The 22,914-nt window shown below is 41.1% G+C and overlaps 1 protein-coding gene across 1 annotated transcript; it reads right to left on the bottom strand.

Moving 5' to 3' along the window:
* Window positions 1-855: 855 nt before the first annotated feature.
* LOC106570253 (delta-type opioid receptor) lies at window positions 856-22,611 on the bottom strand. Its single transcript, XM_014142364.2, has 5 exons — window positions 21,994-22,611; window positions 6,230-6,462; window positions 5,941-6,063; window positions 5,337-5,631; window positions 856-5,210 (listed from the first exon to the last, which is right to left on the bottom strand). The coding sequence occupies exons 1-5, from the start codon at window positions 22,236-22,238 to the stop codon at window positions 4,970-4,972; spliced, it is 1,137 nt and encodes a 378-aa protein (XP_013997839.1). The 5' UTR covers window positions 22,239-22,611; the 3' UTR covers window positions 856-4,969.
* Window positions 22,612-22,914: the final 303 nt, after the last annotated feature.

Raw genomic sequence — 22,914 nt, 5'->3', positions numbered from 1 at the left:
CAGTGGAGGCTGCTGAAGGGAAGACGGATCATAATAATGGCCGAAATGGAGTGAATGAAATGGTATCAAACACATGGTTTCACCATTCCATACACTCCATTCCAGCCATTATTATGATCCGTCCTCCCCTCAGCAGCCTCCACTGGTAGATAGTCTGTAGAGCATCTACCGATTGATTATCCAAGTAAAGTGCTACTGGTCTTTGTTTTTCTGTTGTCTGTTTTAGAATGTTTTAATGTACTGTGAAGACAATAACTAATAGTTTAGCTATCCATCCACAGTTCCTCGACTAGACATAGAACACACCTAAACCCTAACCCAGCTATCGTTAGCCACAAATGCTAACGCAACAAGACGCATGATAATGTAAGACCGCTAAAACGTATGATACTATACGACCGATAGTCCGCCACCAGACCATTTGTAACATATCATACAAATTGGAGGACGTAACATATCATACGAAATGGAGAACGTACATATCATCCGAAATGGAGGACGTACATATCATACGAAATGGAGGACGTAATATATCATACGAAATTGAAGACGTAACATATCATACATACACAATGGAGGACGTACATATCATACGAAATGGAGGATGTAATATATCATACGAAATGGAAGACGTAACATATCATACATACACAATGGAGGACGTACATATCATACGAAATGGAGGATGTAATATATCATACGAAATGGAAGACGTAACATATCATACGAAATGGAAGACGTAACATATCATACGAAATGGAGGGACACAAAAACACCACAACATAATGCGAATGGGTGTGAAACTGTTGGTTCTACAAATCATTCCATGGTTTTTACAAATTGGGAAACATCATTTTCTACCGTGTTCATTTTATTGATTTTGTTGTTGTTTTAATCAATAATCCGAGAAGCTTCTTGTAAAACATCTTGGCTTGCTGTTAATTCAACAATGCATTTTACAATAGATACTCATCTAGCGTAAGTTATAAACTATAAACTATAAGGATTACTGCATGAGCACTGCAAAGTTAATCATGATGGGTTCATGTGTGACTAGCACAAATACCTTACAGTCTCTGGCAATACATTGAATATAAGCAAACATACATCTTTTTGTATACGTTTTACAGAAATGTTCCAGTATCCAATAGTTTTTAAAGGAGTTACATATAAATGTATATTAATTCAGAAAAATGACAAAATTCACTAACTGCAATATCCAAAGCAGGGCAGAAGAACAGTGCTAGAAAAAACATAGGTAAAGCTTTATTTGGATTAAATAGTGAATCTGTAGGCTAAAAAAATACTGTTGCTATCCTGCTGATAGTCTACAGCTAGTTTGTTGAACATCTGCACATTGACTATTTAAATAAAGTTCTACCAAAATACACTGAGTGTACAAAACATTAAGGACACCTGCACTTTCCATTACATATTGTAGACTGACCAGGGGACTCCATTTGAAAGCTATGATCCCTTATTGATATCACTTGTTAAATCCAATTCAATCAATGTAGATGAATGGAGGAGACAGGTTAAAGAAGGATTTTCAAGCCTTCAGACAATTAAGACATGCATGGTGTATGTGTGTCATTCAGAGGGTGAATGGGCAAGACAAAATATTTAAGTGTCTTTGAATGGGGAATGGTAGTAAGTGCCAGGCACACTGGTTTGTATCAAGAACTGCAATGCTGCTGGGTTTTCCATCCTCAACAGTTTCCTGTGTGTATCAATAATGGTCCAACACACAAACATCAAGCCAACTTGACACAACTGTGGGAAGCATTGGAGGCAACACGGGCCAGCACGGGCCTTGGGGTCAACAAGGGGGGGTGCAACTAAGTATTAGGAAGGTGTCCTTAATGTTTTGTACACTCAGTGTATAAGTATAAAAAATCATGAATGATAGATTGTGAAATAATGAAATTAGATTTTCAACACAAAGAGTAACTCACATGAAGAGAGAAAGGAAAGTTACAATTGTATTGTAGTATTGTAGCTATTGACAGCGGTTCCGAGAAATACTATGTGGGAGTTAGCCTTGATCAATATAAAATCCATCGTTCTATAACAGACACTCAGAGGCAAAAAGGTTATAGTAGGCTATTAGCAACTGTTGCTCTAGTAAAAATGGGTGGCTAAGTGCCATTTTTATTTCGTGACATTTGCACGTATTTGTCAGTTTAATGTACTCTTTACCATTATGGTCCCACTGTGTATTTAGATGTACAATTCATTTACAGAAGTTGGGAACATTGTTACACTGGAGTACAGTGCTTAAATATCTGTACCCTGTCGATTTGAGCTTGTTTGCAAAGCTAATGCATGTAATCAATATCATATCTGTAATACATAATGATATGTAGGCTGTTCCACATTTTAATACACTATCTCTCTTTGTAGAAGCCATGTAAATACATAGTTTTAGATCCACATAATAATATAAAGTGTGTCTGTCAGGAATACTGACAAAAGCAAAGAGAACATAAACCAGAAACGGATTCAGCTGTAAATAATTCAGCAGTCTGTGTTATTAGTCCTGAAGCATTTTCACTCACTGCCAGGACATATACTGCAAATAAGACCGGGATGAAAATAAGCTCATTTTAGAAATGGAACTTCATCTGTTTCTCTCTTCTTTTCTTTTTTAATCTAAGACTAGCCTCAGCAGTTAAGCAGTACAGTAGCTAATAAAGCATACAGCTATGTGATCAAATATCACTGTGAAAATGGAGCGATAGTCACCATCAAAACAGCATACAGAATCACATGCACAAATGGAAGCCAGTTAGTTTCACCTGTCACTGAAAAAGTTAGCCAACTACGTAAATAATATGTAGGAGTTCTGAGAATATCTATATCTACAAAGTCACGTTAAGTGATTTTAGTTTGGAACTGATTTTGGTTTCCTTACCTTCAGTAAACCACAAACTTCTCGTCCACATTTTCGGGCTTGTCACAGTGGTTCATGACATATCATCATGCCCAAGGTCAGTAAAAAATATAGCTACTTCTGAAATGGTACCCTATTCCCTACACAGTGCACTACTTGGTCAAATGTAGTGCACTATATAGGGAATATGGTGCCATGTGGGTTGCAATCTATGGAACGATTTACAGGCTTGATCTTTCATCAGTATTGATGTTTTGCAAGGTTACTGGAAGATTTTATACCCTATAATAAACTCATAAATTATAGCCTACAGCCTATGAAATATGAAGGGTCATTTTAATCTTAATCACTATAATTAGTTGATGCCCTCAAGGTAAAATTGAGCGCTGTCATCATCTTTCTTAGGAATCTTATCATGACTTAATGGCATAGTTAAGTCTCTCTAATCTGCCATCGATTTAATTTGACAGATGACACAATATTTTTCTCCAATTAAACAGTAACACAGATAGTGAGTCCTTTCCAAATCTCACTTGGTTCAGCTATGTACATGCTCAGTGATTCTCAAGAGGTTTGTGGTCTTGGTCTCACAAGCCGCCATACTCTTCAGGCTTGTCAGTTTTAAAGTTGTTTTGCTGTTGTTGTTTCATTTTTACATTCATCAGAGTAGTAATGAATTCACACAGAGTGTAGATCTAGATTAGGCTGCTCCTCTACCCTCAGTGGTCTATGATTGTTTAGTTATTCCTCTCAGTCGTCCCTTCTACCTCTCTGCTCCAATTTATGAAAGTCTAGTAGGTTCGGAGCCGAGAGCCGAGGTGTCTGTGAGGAAATGCTATGGTACAGCAGCGGAGCACAGGCAGGCACAGAGCTCTGTGGTAGATTCCCATTGTTTCCAGATTCATGTAGCTATCAGCCCCATTTTCCCATTTTGTTTCAGTGTCTCATGCCCCAGTGCTTTGCACTAAAGTATGTTTTCATCCATCATCCAACCTGTCAAAACGGATCTGTAGATTCTTCTTCCACCATGGCGTGTGACATGTAGTTGTTTTGCCTTTTGGAGATGGAAAGTGGAAAATAACTTTGTTTTTTTCCTCCATTATATCTTAGTCAAGTGTGATGGAATATGCGTCAGAAATCTTAGAAAATTCATCATCGATGTTAGTTTACAGGTGCTTGCTTCCCAGAGAATAGAAAGAAGGTCTGATAAACAAAGGTTGGACATCCATGCTTCTCCACTTTCTGTTTGTCAAAGCTCAAGGCTACTGTGGCCTGGAGAAGCATTGACATCACACACACAGTGTACTGTACACACAGTGTACTGTACTGTCTGTCTTTTTCTATTCACACTACTTCAAGATGGATGATGCAGTCTCTGGTACATGAGATAAAAATAGACCACTGCTTAGCATTTGGAATCTTTGCCAAGTCCGTCAGCTGTAACAACTGTCCTTTTCACTGAACAGTGTTGTGTGTTTTCTCCACCCCCTCCTGGGTCAAACGTCCCCATTTCAGATGTCTACATATCTACTCATTCAGTGGTTTCCCTTACCCTGTTGTCTTATTTTAAAAACAACCCCAGTCCTATATTTGTGCAGCTTGTCATCAGTCACAAACAAGGATGACTTGTTGACAAAACCATGCCGTATACTTTGGACCACTGTCCTTGACAACATCCTGTGTATTCACTCTGCAGCCAGACATCCATTTGTCATAAACCAGAAATTCACTACTCAAAAAGGCCTGGCACCTTCGCAGATTGTCTCTAGATAGAACCTTCACAGAGATGTGTGTTGAGTTTTATTGAAAACGATTTATGATAAAGAATTGAATCTCTCTACTTCTGAGCTACAATAAAGAAAGTTCCTAAATCTCACTGGTAGGAATGTCAATGATGAGGTCTAAAAAAACGATGGTGTGTTTTGGATCCTCCTTTACTGACTCCTCTGTGTGACTCTGACTAAATCATTGTTTGTCCTGTCAGAACTCTGTTGTGGAGATCTGGGTGATCTCAGACTGCAGGTCTTGCTGGACCCTCCTGGATCGAGAACCACGAGGGATCTGGTCCATGCCTAGTCATACGGGCTTCTTTTCTGTCCCAGCTTCAGTCGGAGCGCAGACGGACACGGGTTCCCGATTGGCGTTCCGACCCCTGTTGAGGGAGTTGCGTTCCACGCGGGTCCGGCAGGGCAGGCAGAAGTCCCGGAAGCACCTCTTGAAGTTCTCGTCCAGGAAAGCATAGAGAACAGGGTTGAGACTACTGTTCATGTAGCCCAGTGCAATGCAGAGGTGCCAGCTGGCTTTCACGTAGGGGTTCCTGTTAATAATGAATCATAATAAGTTATGTATAATTTTAGTTTATGCCCTTTTTCAACACACCCAAAGAATTTTGACGTAATAAAATTGACAAGAAAGTAAAAGTACACGAAACATAACGACTAACCCAGAGTCGATCTCCACCAGAGTCTTGATGATGATGAAGATGTGGATGGGCGTCCAGCAGATAATGAAGGCCGCAACAATCACGAGGACCATGCGGGTGATGCGGCGCATGTTGCGGTCCTTCTCCTTAGAGCCGGAGAGCAGGCGGATGCTGCGCAAACGCAGTATCATCAGACCATAGCAGATGGTGATGACCATGACAGGGATGATGAAGGCAAAGATGAAAACGCAGATCTTAGTGACTGTGTCCCAGTACCAGTCAGGGTCGGGGAACTTCAGTGTACACATAGTCTGACCTAGGAGTTGAGAGGGGTGGAGGAGAGACGAGATGGGTGGAGGAGAGAAGAGAGGGGGGAGGAGAGAAGAGATGGGTGGAGGAGAGAAGGAAAGGAGTCAGACACGTTTAAAGATGAGACAGCTCTAGAGAAGAGACTGTAGGAAGTTTATATTATAGAGATAATTGATATTTGACCAAAGATGTAATAAACTGTACTGTAAATTTGCAGGAATAGTGACTTATTCTCTTATTTAATGGGATAATATACAAGAAAGACGATGAAAGAAGTGTCAAAAACGTGCTAGCTAGTTTAACGTTACTTTCTCACCACTGTCTGTTGTTTTGGTCACCGCCATAACCATGATGGGCACTCCGATGGCAGAGGACAGAACCCAGATCAGAACGTTGATGATCTTACCCTTGGCGGGCGTCCTGAACTCCAGGGCTCTCACTGGGTGACACACAGAAAATTACGTTTCAATTGCAACTTATATTATAGTGAGTGTTATTGGCTCTAAGCACCCTTTCATTTATATTTGCGAGAAGATACACTCTGGTTAAAAGTAGTGCACTATAAAGTGAATAGGGTGCCAGGTGGAATGCTTCTGTCTCTTTACCTGGGTGGCACACAGCAATGTAGCGGTCCACAGACATCATGGTCAGGGTAAAGATGCTTGTGAACATGTTGTAGTAGTCGATGGCGATGACCACCTTACAGAGGACCTCTCCGAAGGCCCAGGTCCCCATCAGGTACTTGGCGCTCTGGAAGGGCAGTGTGCTGGTGGCTAGGGCGTCCGCTAGAGCCAGGTTAAAGATGTAGATGTTGGTGGATGTCTTCATCTTGGTGTATCTGTGGACAGAGACATTTGTTAAATAGATGTTACTATCAAACCGTATGTTGTTTTCTGTGAGGATTTTGACATGAATTGTGATGCAGTGAATTATAAGTGTGATTCATGTCAAATTCAATTTCAATTCACCTACCAAATTGACTTTTGAATTTATCTCAACCTTGGTGAAAGATCATTAAATTAAAATGATTATGCAGTCAGTAATGACAGCGGTTGGTGCGGATGGTAGAATTTCTGTTATACACTTTGGGTTGAGAGAGCTACAGTTGAAGTCGGAAGTTTACATACACTTAGGTTGGAGTCATTAAAACACATTTTTCAACCACACCACACATTTCTTGTTAACAAACTATAGTTTTGGCAAGTCGGTTAGGACATCTACTTTGTGCATGACACAAGTCATTTTTCCAACAATTGTTTACCTTATTTCACTTATAATTCACTGTATCACACTGTATCACACTTATAATTCACTGTATCACAATTCCAGTGGGTCAGAAGTTTTCATACAATAAGTTGACCGTGCCTTTAAACAGCTTGTAAAATTCCCAGAAAATGATGTCATGGCTTTAGAAGCTTCTGACAGGCTAATTGAAATCATTTGAGTCAATTGGAGGTGTACCTGTGGATGTATTTCAAGACCTACCTTTCAAGGCCTACCTAAACTCAGTGCCTCTTTGCTTGACATCATGGGAAAATAAAAAGAAATCAGTGAAGACCTCAGAAAAACATTGTAGACCACATGTCTGGTTCATCGTTGGGAGCAATTTCCAAAAGCCTGAAGGTACCACGTTCATCTGTACAAACAATAGCATGCAAGTATAAACACCATGGGACCACGCAGCCGTCATACCGCTCAGGAAGGAGACGCATTCTGTCTCCTAGAGATGAACGTACTTTGGTGCAAAAAGTGCAAATCAATCCCAGAACAACAGCAAAGGACCTTGTGAAGATGCTGGAGGAAACCGGTACAAATGTATCTATTTCCACAGTAAAACGAGTCCTATATCGACATAACCTGAAAGGCCGCTCAGCAAGGAAGAAGCCACTGCTCCAAAACTGCCATAAAAAAGCCAGACTACGGTTTGCAACTGCACATGGGGACAAAGATCGTAATTTTTGGAGAAAAGTCCTCTAGTCTGATAAAACAAAAATAGACCTCTTTGGCCATAATGACCATTATTATGTTTGGAGGAAAAAGGGGGATGCTTGCAAGCTGAAGAACACCATCCCAACAGTGAAGCATGGGGGTGGCAGCATCATGTTGTGTGGGTGCTTTGCTGCAGGAGGGCTGGTGCACTTCACAAAATAGATGGCATCATGAAGACGGAAAATGATGTGGATATATTGAAGCAACATCTCAAGCCATCAATCAGGAAGTTAAAGCTTGGTCGCAAATGGGTCTTCCAAATGAACAATGACCCCAAGCATACTTCCAAATTTGTGGAAAAATGGCTTAAGGACAACAAAGTCAAGGTATTGGAGTGGCCATCACAAAGCCCTGACCTCCGTCCTATAGAAAATTTGTGGGCAGAACTAAAAAAGCTTGTGCGAGAAAGGAGGCCTACAAACCTGACTCAGTTACACGAGCTCTGTGAGGAGGAATGGGCCAAAATTCACCCAACTTATTGTGGGAAGCTTGTGGAAGGCTACCCAAAACGTTTGACTCAAGTTAAACTATTTAAAGGCAATGCTACCAAATACTAATTAAGTGTATGTAAACTTCTGACCCACTGGGAATGTGATGAAAAAAATAAAAGCTGAAATAAATCATACTCTCTACTATTATTCTGACATTTCACATTCTTAAAATAAAGTGGTGATCCTAACTGACCTAAAACAGCGAATTGTTACTAGGATTAAATGTCAGGAATTGTAAAAAACTGAGTTTAAATGTATCTGGCTAAGGTGTATGTAAACTTCCCACTTCACCTTTAAATTCTGTAGATCAGAATTTTGTCCCTGTGTTTTCACTCACTTCCCAGATGCTCGAACTACTCTTGCTGTATATGTTGAGCAGAGAAACATTTGGAACATGTCATTCCAATTTTCTTTGCACATGGTTCTATTTCTCTCTGAACAAGTGATTAAAGAGAATTATACAACGTGTGGGTCTAATCCTGAATGCTAATTGGTTAAAAGCGCATTCCAACCGGTGTCTATTCCACAAGTTCCAACCGGCTAAATATATGATGTTAAAATGCCTATTTAGTCTGTTCCATCTGACTGCGCAATCCACTGTCTCATCAGCCCAGGCAGGGAAGTTACTAACTTGATCTCCGCTATAAAAAGCATCTAGATTTTATCTCACATTTCTTTTAGACTAACATTTAGTTTTCAACAATGGAGATTTGTATAAAACTTGCTGTCTTTCTCTCCGACATTTGCAACATTGGTTCAGTTTTCAAATTCGATCTCCAACTGTCCCATAGTAATGAACGTGTTGGGGTCGGTAGTTGGGACAAGAGAGAGAAAGAGAAAGGCAGTGTTTCAGTTCGCATTGTTTTAATGGATATATACACAAAGAAATGTCAATTGAAAAAAGTAAAGCGTAACGAAGTGCAGCTAGTTTGCTGTCTTTCCAGCTTCAGTTTGAAGTTATTGTGTTAGTTGTGTTATTAGCGAGCTTCTCTGAACAACAGTGTCCTAACGACAGAGCACATTTTCTATGCCAGGCAAAATTGTGCCTCATTAGCTCATTGTTATGGATGTCTCCAAATAAATGTCACAAGAAAACAGCTTAAGCAAACGCAGCTACTGTTGTTTTTCTGTCTGCACTGTCTGACGTGACTGTAAGTTAGCTGTAGTTGGCTAGCTACCAAGCAAGGGATAAGAACATTGCCAGCCAGTATGGCAATGGAACATTTAGAATGAACGACTTGGTCATGTCCATAGAAACAGAACAAAAAGACTGAACGTCTGGGTTGCGTTTCTGGCGACCAAACCAATAGAACGAATGACCAGCCGTCTTGGGTTGCAACCCTAGATTTGTTTCGGGACTATATCTTGTGGAAGGTTGAAATGGTATGAATAAATTAATCAAAATAACATTTCATGAAAATATGTCATCATTATTTGAATATGTTGGTAACCCGTTGTATAAAAGTGATAATGCCTTCAAAGCCGGTGTTTGGGGCCTAACAACACCCATACCAATATCCTCCAAACACCGGCTTATCACTTAATTGATCTCTTGTTGTATGGTGAACATGCGTGGAACAGCAAAACACGCTATTCGAATTCTCTTCATACGCGGCTCTATTTCTTTCTGAATGAGTGATTAAAGATAATTGATATACTTCAGGCTTGTTAGTGTCTGATCAAGCACTTTGAGGACCGCTTATGACTATTTGCTGCATTAAGATATGTTCTACTCCTCTAAAAATAAATCTTTACCTTTTTGTAATTAGACCCAAGACCCACTGGGCATCAGTTTTTTTAATTTATTTTTATTTTGGGGATTTAAATGGTGTGGCAACAACGTTGATTCAACCAGTTTTTGCCCAGTGGGGAGAATGTTGGCTGAGTCACTTGAGTAGTTAGAGATATTGGCCTAATGGGGTCAGAATCGCTCTGAAGGCACAATATAAATGTGTTCATAGAGATATATTATATCTTAACCTACTTTGCCTTCAAAACAGTATTCTATTAGTCATAGCCCATTGGTCTGTATGTAAAATGCTGTAAGAGTTACAGAATATGCTGTGTTGAAATTGGTGTGCCTAAGTGAGAACGGTACTTGTCAATAGATTTTTGCACTGTGCGGCATGGTTCTGTGGACACATTAAGTGAATATTTTGTACAGTCCATTTAGTTAATGGTCCAGATGTGTGTGTTCACCATAAAAGCTATTGATGTTCAAAAGCCAAAAGGACAACAAAATCAAACCAAACAACACTCAGAATGAAGTAAACAACATTTACTGGAAAATGGAAATCAGCTTTGGGTGTTGGTCAGTCTTTTGACAGTGACTGTAAGCTCCAAATCCTAACTCCCTGTTGGGTCGTTCCATGTCATTTCAGCAAGCTGTTACACCCACTATCTCAGATTGATTATGAAATCATTTTTGTAATAAGAAAAATATAAAATTAGCATTCTTGCTAAATCCTTTTGTTGAAATATAATTTGATTTCTGATAAATTAAGCTGCTTGATTGCACCCAAATTCATATAATATTCAATATGTCCTGGTAGTCCATCTGGCCACGTGGCCTTGTGACTGTTGAATGTTTAAACGTCTTGCTCATATCGGCTACGGAGAGCGTGATCACGCAGTCGTCTGGAACAGCTGGTGCTCTCATGCATACTTCAGTGTTGCTTGCATGTAGCTCGTCTGGTAGACTTGTGTCACTAGGCAGCTTGCTGCGTTTCCCTTTGTTGTCCGTAATAGTTTACAAGCCCTGCCACATCAGACGAGCGTCAGAGCCAGTGTAGTAGGATTCAATTTTAGTCCTGTATTAACGCTTTGCTTGTTCGTCTGAGGGCATAGTGGGATTTATTATAAGCGTCTGGATTAGTGTCCTGCCTCTTGAAAGCGAAAGCTCTTTCCTTTAGCTTGGTGCGGACATTCCCTGTAATCCATGGCTTCTGGTTTGGATATGTACGTACAGTCACTGTGGGGAGGATGTCGTTGATGCACTTTTTGATGAGCTGGTGACTGAGTAAAAAATTAGGGCTGTTGCAAGAATGCTTATCTTGTCTGTTTCTAACAACAGAAATGATTTCTGAACAATCTGACATGGTGGGTGTCAGTAAGATGGTCATTGATCTACTGGCTCTGCCTCTCCAGGGTATCAGTCACTCTCTACACCATAAATACGGCCCTGGCAATTACACAATCCCACTGTTAAAAGTAGAGACAGGCTAGGTGGAGGGATTGATGAATGCAAAAAATCTGTCAGGAATCACTCCAACGAACAGCATCCTGTACCTGACTTATACAATATGCTTTTCCAGCTTTGTAGCTCCATTCCTATGCTGTAAAGTTATACATTCAATTGTATTGTCAAATTTAATAATATCAGTACTGTATACAGATGTAGGATTTTAATTTGATAACCCTGTTACAGGATAACATTCCTACAATGCAGGACATTTAAAACGTGTTGTTTATTTGAGGTGTAAAAAGGTTTCGGAAGTTTGTAATTCCCACTTAGAAATGTCAGACTTGATTTTCCCTTGCGAAAAACGTCTAAACCTCTACATAAATGTCCATTAATTATAATTCACACAATCATTCACATTTCCTGTTGCTGCAGGATTCTTTTCCTGGCTCAAACTGGCTCAAATTAAGATCCTACATCTATAATCTGTGGTCAGTAGCACTGTGGTTTCTAAATGGGTCTCTGTTGTACAAACACATCACTAGTCTATTGCTGTGAACCTGCTCATAGTGTATCACAACTATATCTCACTGGGGCAAGGAAGATATGTTTTAGGAAATATTGCTTGAGTCATGTACTGTGGTGCCAGAGACAGAGTAAATCTATTGTCTGAAGTTTCCGGTGCTCAGATGTGTTCTGAGTCAGACTACAGCAGGTTACACTCTTTTACCGCTAGGGAAGAAGATTGTTCTTGATGGGAGATTTCTTTCTCTGTCTGTTAGAACCCTTTGATTCAGCATAACTTGATATATGAATCCGTCTGTGCTCCCTAGCGCCACTGTCAGCAGGAGAGAATTAGATATTACATGTTCATTCTTATATTTTTCGTATTTAGAAAACGACGGTGAATCGCAGGCAGTCGTTATACCCTTTGGATGGGTTTGCTCTCTGCGTATGTAGAATCATTATCGCTAGCCCTGATCTGAGCTGGCGTGGTCGGGGCACACACACCCACACCTCTCCTCCACCACCAAGACCCATGCTGGGACCATGTCCCTTCTTGTCCTTCCTGTACATAACCATGGCCCACTCCCCTCTGCCTTGAACAAATGTTACAGGAGCCAGGGCTTACACACGATAGACACACACACACGGAGACGGAGACGCAACGAGAGACGCATCGAGTGGGTGTCCTCTGGGCTCTGTTTGTGTGGATGGATGTTGATGAAGTGGCTAGAGAAGGGGAGAAGAGGCGGGTGGGCGGTGGGGGAAGAGACATGATGTCACATGTGCACGATGTCACACATACAGGAGCTGAGAACACACAAGTGGCCAGATACTGGCAAGATGTTGAAAGGATAAGGTGTTCTGTACAGCACTGGGCGGTACAGTCGTTTCAAGGAACTGGCTAAGATAGGCTGTCCCTCCCTGCTATCTTTAAAGGGGGTGTAGCTGACAACCTGAAGCATATTCTCATCAGGTTACAGCACCAAGGCAGGTTTCACCACAACATGCTACGTTCCATTTCCCTTTGAGGATGACAGCTGTGCATGCATTAATCATAGAAGAGGAGGGAGAAGATGAGCTTTTGATATTTTCCCACGGTGCCCACTCTGTTCATGCCATCCGTTTAACTGGTTCTGGACCTGTAGTAGTTAGCTAATGCTACAGGTTCATGGGGGTGGTCCATTTTCCTTGTTGGAAGCCTGAAAAGCTTGAAAACAGTGGGCTATTTTCTTCCAATGTCATGTTAAATCATGCTGTTCAAAATGAGAACCATGAACTGTAACTGTAATAGTATCATAGATGTCAGTCTAGTTGGGGTTTGTAGCTGTGGAGCTGTCATTGCTGTCCTGCCCTGTCATCTCGTGTCCCTAGAGCAGTGGTTCACAACCATTGCCATTCGGTGGACCACCAAATCACCGTCAAAACCTCTTGAGGACAATTATTTGTGGAGTCACTAAATGTTTTATCATTAAATATCTTGCCAGACAAATTTGGAGTCCATTTTATCTGTGAATGTAACAGTTAAAAGGCCTGTTATTATTATTATAAACAATTTGCATTTTTAAAAGAAATGAACATTTCTTATAATACAATTAATACCCCCAACTGTTTTGAATTTTGAAGGAAAATAAATTGTAGAAACAAAAGAACCACGGACCACAGGTTGAAAACTACTGCCTTAGAGGTTAATCAGCATATGGAGGAGGCAGATCCTTGTTAGAATCACTGCTGCAGGCTACAGAGGGTCATGTCTGTATGTGTTTGTGTGTGCGCGTGCACATTCGTTAATGTGTGTGCGTTTGTTAAATTCACTGCAGCAGGGAACAGAGGGTCATTTTAAAAACGTCAGTCAGTGGCCTTGGTTCCAGGACAAACAGGATGGACATTGAATACTTCCTTCTCCTGACGCTGGTGAATATTGATTATTGTCTTATTGATCACAGCTTCATCAGACCACAGGCAACATTTGTATATTGGGTACGTACACCCAGAGCCATTGATCATAGTCTGTCACCACAAGTTAATCACTCGGTCCAGTATTAACCATGTTCACTGGGCTCCAGTCCAATGTGTGTCCATTTCAGCCAACGGCAGCACACCATGAAAAGATTAACTATATATACAAAAGTATGTCGACACGCTTTCTAATTAGTGGATTTGGCTATTTCAGCCACACCCGTTGCTGACAAGTGTAGAAAAATCAAGCACACAGCCATGCAATCACCATAGACAAACATTGGCAGTAGAATGGCCTTAATGAAGAACTCAGTGACATTCAACAAGTCAGTTCATCAAATTTCTTCCCTGCTAGAGCTTCCCTGGTCAACTGTTTAGTGCTGTTATTGTGAACTAGATACGTCTAGGAGCAACAACGGCTCAGCCGCGAAGTGGTAGGCCACACCAGTTCACAGAATGGGACCACCGGGTACTGAAGCGCATAGCCTGTAAAAATTGTCTGTCCTCGGTTCCAACACTCACTACTGAGTTCCAAACTGCCTCTGGAACCAACATCAGCACAAAAACTGTGCATCGGGATCTTAAGATCACCATGTGCAATGCCAAGCGTCGGCTGGAGTGGTGTAAAGCTCGCCACCATTGGACTTTGGAGCAGTGGAAACACGTTCTCTGGATTGATGAATCATGCTTGGAGGAGGAATAATGGTCTGGGGCTGTTTTTCATGGTTCGGGCTAGGCCTCTAAGTTACAGTAAAGGGAAATCTTAACGCTACAACAAACAACGACATTGTAGACGATTATGTGCTTCAAACCTTATGGAAACAGTTTGGGGAAGGCCCTTTCCTGTTTCAGCATGACAATACCACCGTGCATAAAGTGAAGTCCATACAGATATGGTTTGTAGAGAGCGGTGTGGAAGAACTAGACTGGCCTGCACAGAGCCCTGACCTCAACCCCATCGAACACATTTGGGATTAATTAGAACGCCGACTGCGAGCCAGGACTAATCGCCCAACATCAGTGCCTGACCTCACTAATGCTCTTGTTGCTGAATGGAAGCAAGTCCCTGCAGCAATGTTCCTACATCTAGTGGAAAGCCTTTCAAGAAGAGTGGAGGCTGTTATAGCAGCAAAAAGGGGCACCAACCCCATATTAATGCCCATCATTTTGGAATGAGATGTTCAACGAGCAGGTTTCCACATACTTTTGTAGTGTATCTTGCTGCTGTAACGGAGGTGGTTTGGTAAACCATGCTTGCTTGATAGCTAACCTTGCCTCAGACCTGAAAAGTTGTTTGCTCTATGAGTTATTACTTAGGCTTTAGCTCAGAGGGCTGACACAGTCATGTGGCGCATGGGAGATGCAGACTCAATCCTCAGTTTGTCACAATGCTTGGAGACAGTCAAAAGAGTACTCACTCTTTTATGAGGGTCCTTCATTCAGTACGTTTACTATGAATTGGAGACATTAGCATTTAGACCAGCAGTGCTCAAACTTTTGGGCTTGGTGGGCCAAAATATAATCTGAGTGGTGCCCAACTAGACATTATGTATTTAGAAATAGGAAAGGTAAACAATAGCTTTTTAAGGTCTTTAAACAATAGCATTTTAGTAAGCAATCATAAAATCACACCAAACTCACACTTAAGAACACATTCTGATTACCAGTAATGATGTATACATTTTTTCACAGTTGTGGCACAGAAACAGCAACCAAGTTTCTATGTTCATAAGGCTAATAACTTTAATATGTTTAAAATGACTTGAATATGGGAAAAGATGTAAAAATGTGTATTTGCTGCTCTGACCTGTCATAATTTCTGCCCCACTGTTTCCTCCATACTCTGCGGAAGTGTCCTCTACCCCTCTTCGCTTCCCACCACTTCCCTGACCAAACACACACTACTCCTCCCAGAGATTTCTCTCACACACACACACACACACACACACACACACACACACACACACACACACACACACACACACACACACACACACACACACACACACACACACTTCACACACACACTGCTGAGTAAGACAGTAAACATGCAGCGAGACACGGGAGCCGGTGTTGACTCACACCCGTCCTAAAAAACACCCAACCCAAGCTTCCACTCTACTGGTTACAATATTTCAGGCAGGAATTTCTGCTCTTTGTGTGTTTGGGTAAACCCTGATGTATTTCCCCAAAGAAAGGATTTCAACCTAATCAGAGTTATAAGATGTCAGCCTATGGTGTATACCAGAGTTTGAAGGTCATCTTATTCAAGCTCATTGGATGATTCTCCCCGTTTGGGAGTTTTCCTCCTAAGACAGCTCTGCTTATGCCCTACGTATGAATAAACCAAGTACACCACCTAGTACGTCAGCTACACCACTCAAAGAAGTCATTTTATCAACTGCACACCCACATTCATAACATTAGCCATTTAAATGTAGGTCATAGCACAGTACATTGGGTACAATGTGTGTGTGTGTGTGTGTGTGTGTGTGTGTGTGTGTGTGTGTGTGTGTGTGTGTGTGTGTGTGTGTGGCTGGCTGGCTGTCTAGCAGAGCAAATGCTGCTGACCTGGGCTATGTTACAGAGGGATGAACCACAATATTGGTGGTGTCAGCCCCAGCTCTCCCCTCAGTCCCCTCAGTCAGTAATCACAGAAGAGTCTTCTTTGGCTCTGTTCCAATATCCACACTAGCATACCACTCAGAATGAAGCAATGTATTGGGCACGTATTATAAGTGATGCTAGTGTGGATACTAAAACATAGCCTTCATATCTACCCAGGTAGCTCTCCCTCTGGAGCAGCCTACACCTGGGTTCAAATAGTATTCATTTTCTTTCAAATACATTGAGTGTTTGATTTAGCCTGCCTGGAATGCCAGATGGATACAGTCAACAGCTCTCTAGAACAGAGGGAGGGGAGATACTGTAGATGGCTCCTAAATAGCTGAATTACTCACTGTGCTGTGTTTTCAAAATGAATATCCAATGCCGATCACGATTCACAGTGAATGAACAATAGCGACTGACTGTGGACGCTAAAACACTCATTTTTCTCCACAAGTCAATGTTTTCTTTCCTGCTTCTTTCCTGTGTAAGGCTGATTACGCCATGCCTAGCACACAGTTACAGAGAATCAGAACACATCGAACCCAACTCAACGCCACCACTTTCTCCACACTTCATATCTCCCTCAGTCTCTTCCAATAAATGTGTGTAATTCAGTCCTTGGGCTGTTCTTGTCTATTGATGTTCTGTATTATGTCATGTTTTATGTTTTGTGTGGACCCCAGGAAGAGGATCTGCTGCTTCAGCAACAGCTAATGGGAATCCTAATAAATTACTAAAATACTAAATCTGTCTGTTTCTCTCCGCTTTCTCTCCCTGTCTCTCTCTGTTTCTCTCCCTCTCACATACCCACTCTCTCTCTCTCTGTCTGTCTCTGTTTCTGTCACTGCCTCACTCTCTCTCTCTCTCTCTCACTGTCTTTTTTCCCGCTCTCACTCCTTAAATTCTGGGGTGGTAGTCATGGTAATGACAGGTGATGTGCAAAGAAAACCCCACTTCAGAGCAAAAAAATCTGATCTGTGCGTCCAGACAGAGGTCGCATATGGAGGATTCGGTTTGTATCAGAATTCAGATCCACATATGGAGGTGGTATAAATCTGAAGTCAAAAGATCAGATTCTATGGGTTTTTTAGCTGTTTACACTCAAGGGAACACATATCATACTGTATCAGCAGGTTAGGACAGCATTTTAGCTAACCTAACCTTAACCCTTTTCGTAACCTTAATCTAACTCTCTTAACCTGTTACGTTAATTCTCCTAACCTGCTGCGTAAATTCTCCTAACCTGCTACGAAAAGTAACTTCCGTCCGTAGCTGTATAGGCCTACCATCTAGTAAAACCCCTTTAAAGCACCTCCACAGGGAGAAACCAGAGTCCTATATTTTGAGAGTTGGGCCAAAGCGGTTTCTGTCTGAATGTTCTGAGAGCGCCACTTTCTCCTCCACAGCTGTTGCTAAGTGAAAATTGACACTTCCGCATTGTGCTGTTTATTTCTGATAGTTTTCAAAACCTATGAAGATGTCAAGTGAAAGCAGATATGTAATTTGTTGAGAACATAACACTGTACCGACTTGGATACACATTATCCCGAATGCTAATCAATAAAAATGTCTGTTAAATTCACTGCTCTGTTTTGCTTGTTTACAGCGAGTCATTTCATAGGGAATTGTCGGAGGCGCTCTCGTATTGTACATCACCAACATTTTTAGAATAAAGGAGCTAACATGGCATCCGTTCTAATACCTGGACGAACTCTTAAATATATGGCTCTCGGAAAACCAACTAATGTCCATTGTCATGACAACCCCTTTCATTATCTGACAGGAGACAGCAGAAGAGACCACTATATGTATCTTTTCCCTGAAAACCAGAGAGGAGAGTTCATACTGATGGTAGCCTACTGGCTCTTACGGTCAAGACTTACAGCCGTATTATAAATTTGATTTAAGTAAATACAATCCTTGGCAATCTACACACAATACCACATAATGACAATGCGAAAAAGATATATTCTTTTAATTATTTTTTACCTATTTACATAAATATTCAGAGCCTTTGCTATGAGATTCGAAATTGAGCTCAGGTATATCCTGTTTCCATTGATCATCCTTGAGATGTTTCTACAACTTGATTGGAGTCCACCTGTGGTAAATTCAATTGATTGGACATGATTTGGAAAGGCACGCGCCTGTCTATATATGTCAGAGCAAAAAACAAGCCATGAGGTTGAAGGAATTGTATGTAGAGCTCTGAGACAGGATTGTGTCGAGGCACAGATCTGGGGAAGGGTACCACATTTTTTTTCAGCATTGAATGTCCCCAAGAACACAGTGGCCTCCATCATTCTTAAATGGAAGAAGTTTGGAACCACCAAGACTCTTCCTAGAGCTGGCCGCTTGGCCAAACTGAGCAATCGGGGGATAAAGGCCTTGCTCAGGTAGGTGACCAAGAACCCGATGGTCACTCTGACAGCACTCCAGAGTTCCTCTGTGGAGATGGGAGAACCTTCCAGAAGGACGACCATCTCTCCAGCACTCCACCAATCAGGCAATATGGTAGAGTGGCCAGACGGAAGCCACTCCTCAGTAAAAGGCACATGACAGCCCACTTGGACTTTGTCAAAAGGCACCTAAAGACTCATACCATGAAAAACCAGATTTTCTGGTCATAGGAAACCAAGATTGAACTCTTTGGCCTGAATGCCAAGCGTTACGTCTGGAGGAAACCTGGCACCATTCCTACGGTGAAGCATGGTGGTGGCAGCATCATTCTGTGGGAAGGTGTTTCAGCGGAAGGGACTGGGAGACTAGTCAGGTTTGAGGCAAAGATGAACGGAATGTCCTTGAGTGGCTCAGCCAAAACCCGGACTTGAACACGATGAAACATCTCTGACGTACCAGAAAATAGCTGTGCAGCAACTATTTCAAGAAAGTATGCTTCAAGAAATGACTGAGTAAATCGTCTGAATACTTATGTAAATGTATTATTTCAGTTTATTTTTAATAAATCAGCAAAAATGTCTAAACCTGTTTTTGCTTTGTCATTATGGGGTATTGTGTGTAGATTGATGACAGGCAAAAAAACAACTTAATACATTTTAGAATAAGGCTGTAATGTAACAAAATGTGGAAAAAGTCAAAGGGTCTGAATACTGTATATAACAGTATTGGGGTTAATTATGAATTGAGACGCAAATGTCTCTTTAATTCTGTTCAATTCATGAATTTGAATTGTATTTCAATTGGACATACCCCACAGGAAGCAGAATTTGAATGAAAGGAAGTGGAATTGAATTAAAATAAATGTAATTAAATTCAAATGACTTATTTATTCTACACATCCCCATAATTTTGGTTACAATAGCATAAGGTTGAAACATTTAATTTTCTAAACTCATTCTCTTGAAACCATTGTATATTATTATAGTGGTCTGGAAATATTCTAAGACCATGTTGTGGGTTGTCTATAATAATCCATAATTCCCTTAATGTTCTAAATATCAGAAATAAAACAATCCCAGAATGCATTAGATCAAACACTTCCTTATGGAGACATGCCAAAGCGAAATACTGCTTCACATCTGAGTTATAATCAAATTAATATTTGAAATGGTGTGTATATTCTTTGCATTATGAAGTGGCATTGATCAAATATTTGTGAAATGAATAAGACTTTCATGTTTCACATCTAAATTGAATTGGTTTCAATTGGTTTTAATTCAATTCTTCTTCCTGCAATTAAATTCAAATTATGCTTCCTGTGGGGTGAGGCCAATTCAAATTAAATTCTAATTCATTGTTTGAATTGAATTAAATTCAAAAATTCCAACCTTAAAGCTATTATTGGATTCAGAGCAACTAGACTGGACATTGTTTTATAATGTCTGACTGCAGTGGGCAATAAAGCTATTAGTGAATTCAGAGCTCCTAGACTGGATAAAGTTTTATAATGTCTGACAGCAGCAGGTAGTATTAGTGTACATCAGAGGAAGTAAGTGCACTAGACTGGATGCTCACTATCTTATAATGCTAGACAGTTTAGTACTGTCAAGGGTTCAGTTTAGTATACTGCTAGGGTTCAGTTTAGTACACTGCTAGGGTTCAGTTTAGTACACTGCTAGGGTTCAGTTTAGTACACTGCTAGGGTTCAGTTTAGTATACTGCTAGGGTTCAGTTTAGTACACTGCTAGGGTTCAGTTTAGTACACTGCTAGGGTTCAGTTTAGTACACTGCTAGGGTTCAGTTTAGTACACTGCTAGGGTTTAGTTTAGTACACTGCTAGGGTTCAATTTAGTATACTGCTAGGGTTCAGTTTAGTACACTGCTAGGGTTTAGTTTAGTACACTGCTAGGGTTCAGTTTAGTATATTGCTAGGGTTCCGTTTAGTACACTGCTAGGGTTCAGTTTAGTACACTGCTAGGGTTCAGTTTAGTACACTGCTAGGGTTCAGTTTAGTACACTGCTAGGATTTAGTTTAGTACACTGCTAGGGTTCAGTTTAGTACACTGCTAGGGTTTATTTTAGTACACTGCTAGGGTTCAGTTTAGTACACTGCTAGGGTTCAGTTTAGTACACTGCTAGGGTTCAGTTTAGTACACTGCTAGGGTTCAGTTTAGTACACTGCTAGGGTTCAGTTTAGTATACTGCTAGGGTTCAGTTTAGTACACTGCTAGGGTTCAGTTTAGTACACTGCTAGGGTTCAGTTTAGTACACTGCTAGGGTTCAGTTTAGTATACTGCTAGGGTTCAGTTTAGTACACTGCTAGGGTTCAGTTTAGTACACTGCTAGGGTTCAGTTTAGTACACTGCTAGGGTTCAGTTTAGTACACACTGTGTGGGTTCAGTCCTCCAAGTTTGGCCATGGCCTGCCATGTCTTTGAACATGTCAGAGGGGGGTTGTTAGAGCATTTTTGTGATGTGGGCAAAATGATTATCCTTAAAAATACACTCAGCATGGTAATGTCATCATAAACAATAAACCCATCACTAACATCAGTACTATTTAAATTAAGAGAGGGTGCAGATTGGGAATAGCCAATAATTGAATCCTGTTTATCTTAATTAATGTCTGTAAAATGGGAGCATTTGATAATAAAACTTTTTTTTAAGCTAGCCCAATTTTCGTACTCTTTTGAGTGCTGTCTAGTAGGCACAAACGCGCGCGCACACGCACACACACACACACACACACACACACACACACACACTCCACCAGACTCTCTCTTTCCTTTGGTCCTCACGCACGAGTAGACATTGATTTACTGTTTCGCCAGCAAAAATGTATCCTTGTTGAATAAAAGCCAAAAAAAATAAAAATTATTATAGAGTGTAGCAACTTCAAATCACAGGAAATCATTCATTTTATCATTGATTTGCGTCCTGTGTTTGCTTTTGACAAATACACGGTTTGCTTAGCTAACACGAAGAGAGGCACACATGAGATATTGGTCTATATATCAAAAAACGTGATTTCTATACGAAATACACGATTCCCCTATAGCCTAAAACCTTCTTGAGAAAAGTACATTTTCAGTCACGCATATCCCCACAAATATCTGCATTCATTCACATGCTTTGTTACAGACAATAATAGGCATATAATCTCAAAAGCAAGTTCCCACCAATGATAGTAGGCTAAATAGAATATGCCACCGGAGGTTCCAGTAGAAAAGTCTTACCTCACCACCCCGTACATCACAAGGACATTCCCGAGCAATCCCACCACGCAGATAACCGAGTAGAGCGCGGTGATGGAGATGGCTACTATAATATTGGAGGCGCTCTGAACCGGGAGCTGCTGGGTGTAGTTTTCCCCGTTGGGCACGAACCCCATCTCGTCGTCCGGGTAGGTGACATTGAACGGAATCACCGAGTACATGTCGAAATCAGCCGGTTCAGCACCAGGGGCAGTGGACGGCTCCATGGCTCTAGGACTGTCGCGCTCCTGTGACTGTTACTGTTCTCTGGTCTGTGGTGCTGAAAACTTATCCAAGCACTACTGGTCGGCTAGTCGGACCCGGCTCGCGCTTTTGTTTCGCCTACTCGGCGTTTTATTGGCTGGAAGGTGTGTACTGATCCTCACGCGCCAAAGGGCGAGGTGAACAGTTTACAGTTGGTCTGTCTCACCGAGGGGTCGAACATGAAAAACAGAACGATGACACACTTCCCAACCCCAAAAATAAGAATGGAAAAGTAAAAATGATTTCACTTCTGTTTAGAGTTCACATAACATCAGGATGATTCAAGAATTGGTCGGTCTTGTGACTGGTTGAAAGAGAGGAGTCCTGTTCTCAGGAGGATCGGTCTGTGTAATGTTGACGGTAGCCTTTAGTGGGAAAGGTGCATGCAGTGATTTGTTCTCGCTCTGCAAACGTCTAATAATGTAAACACTCGCGCACTGCAAGTGTTTTTTTTTTATAGGCTAACGACATCAAAGCTGTGCACAGTAGGCTGATAATTGTTTTAGCCTATTCCGCTGAGCTATAGATTCATCTCTTCACGTATTGTAGGCTATGTGACAGAACATACACTATGTATACAAAAGTATGTGGACACCCCTTCAAATTACTGGATTCGGGAATTTCAGCCACACCCGTTGC

The sequence above is a fragment of the Salmo salar genome, chromosome ssa14 (assembly GCF_905237065.1).
Source record: "Salmo salar chromosome ssa14, Ssal_v3.1, whole genome shotgun sequence".
NCBI classification, from domain to species: Eukaryota; Metazoa; Chordata; class Actinopteri; order Salmoniformes; family Salmonidae; genus Salmo; species Salmo salar.
Note: the sequence above shows the minus strand (reverse complement) of the source record. Positions and strands in the feature narration are given on the sequence as shown.

Coding starts and splice junctions, on each gene's coding strand:
- LOC106570253 (XM_014142364.2), bottom strand. CDS start 22,238: ATGGAGCCGTCCACTGCCCCTGGTGCTGAACCGGCTGATTTCGACATG. Junction 6,064..6,229: donor CATTGCTGTGTGCCACCCAG/GTAAAGAGACAG, acceptor TGTGTCACCCAG/TGAGAGCCCTGGAGTTCAGG. Junction 5,211..5,336: donor CTGGTGGAGATCGACTCTGG/GTTAGTCGTTAT, acceptor CATTATTAACAG/GAACCCCTACGTGAAAGCCA.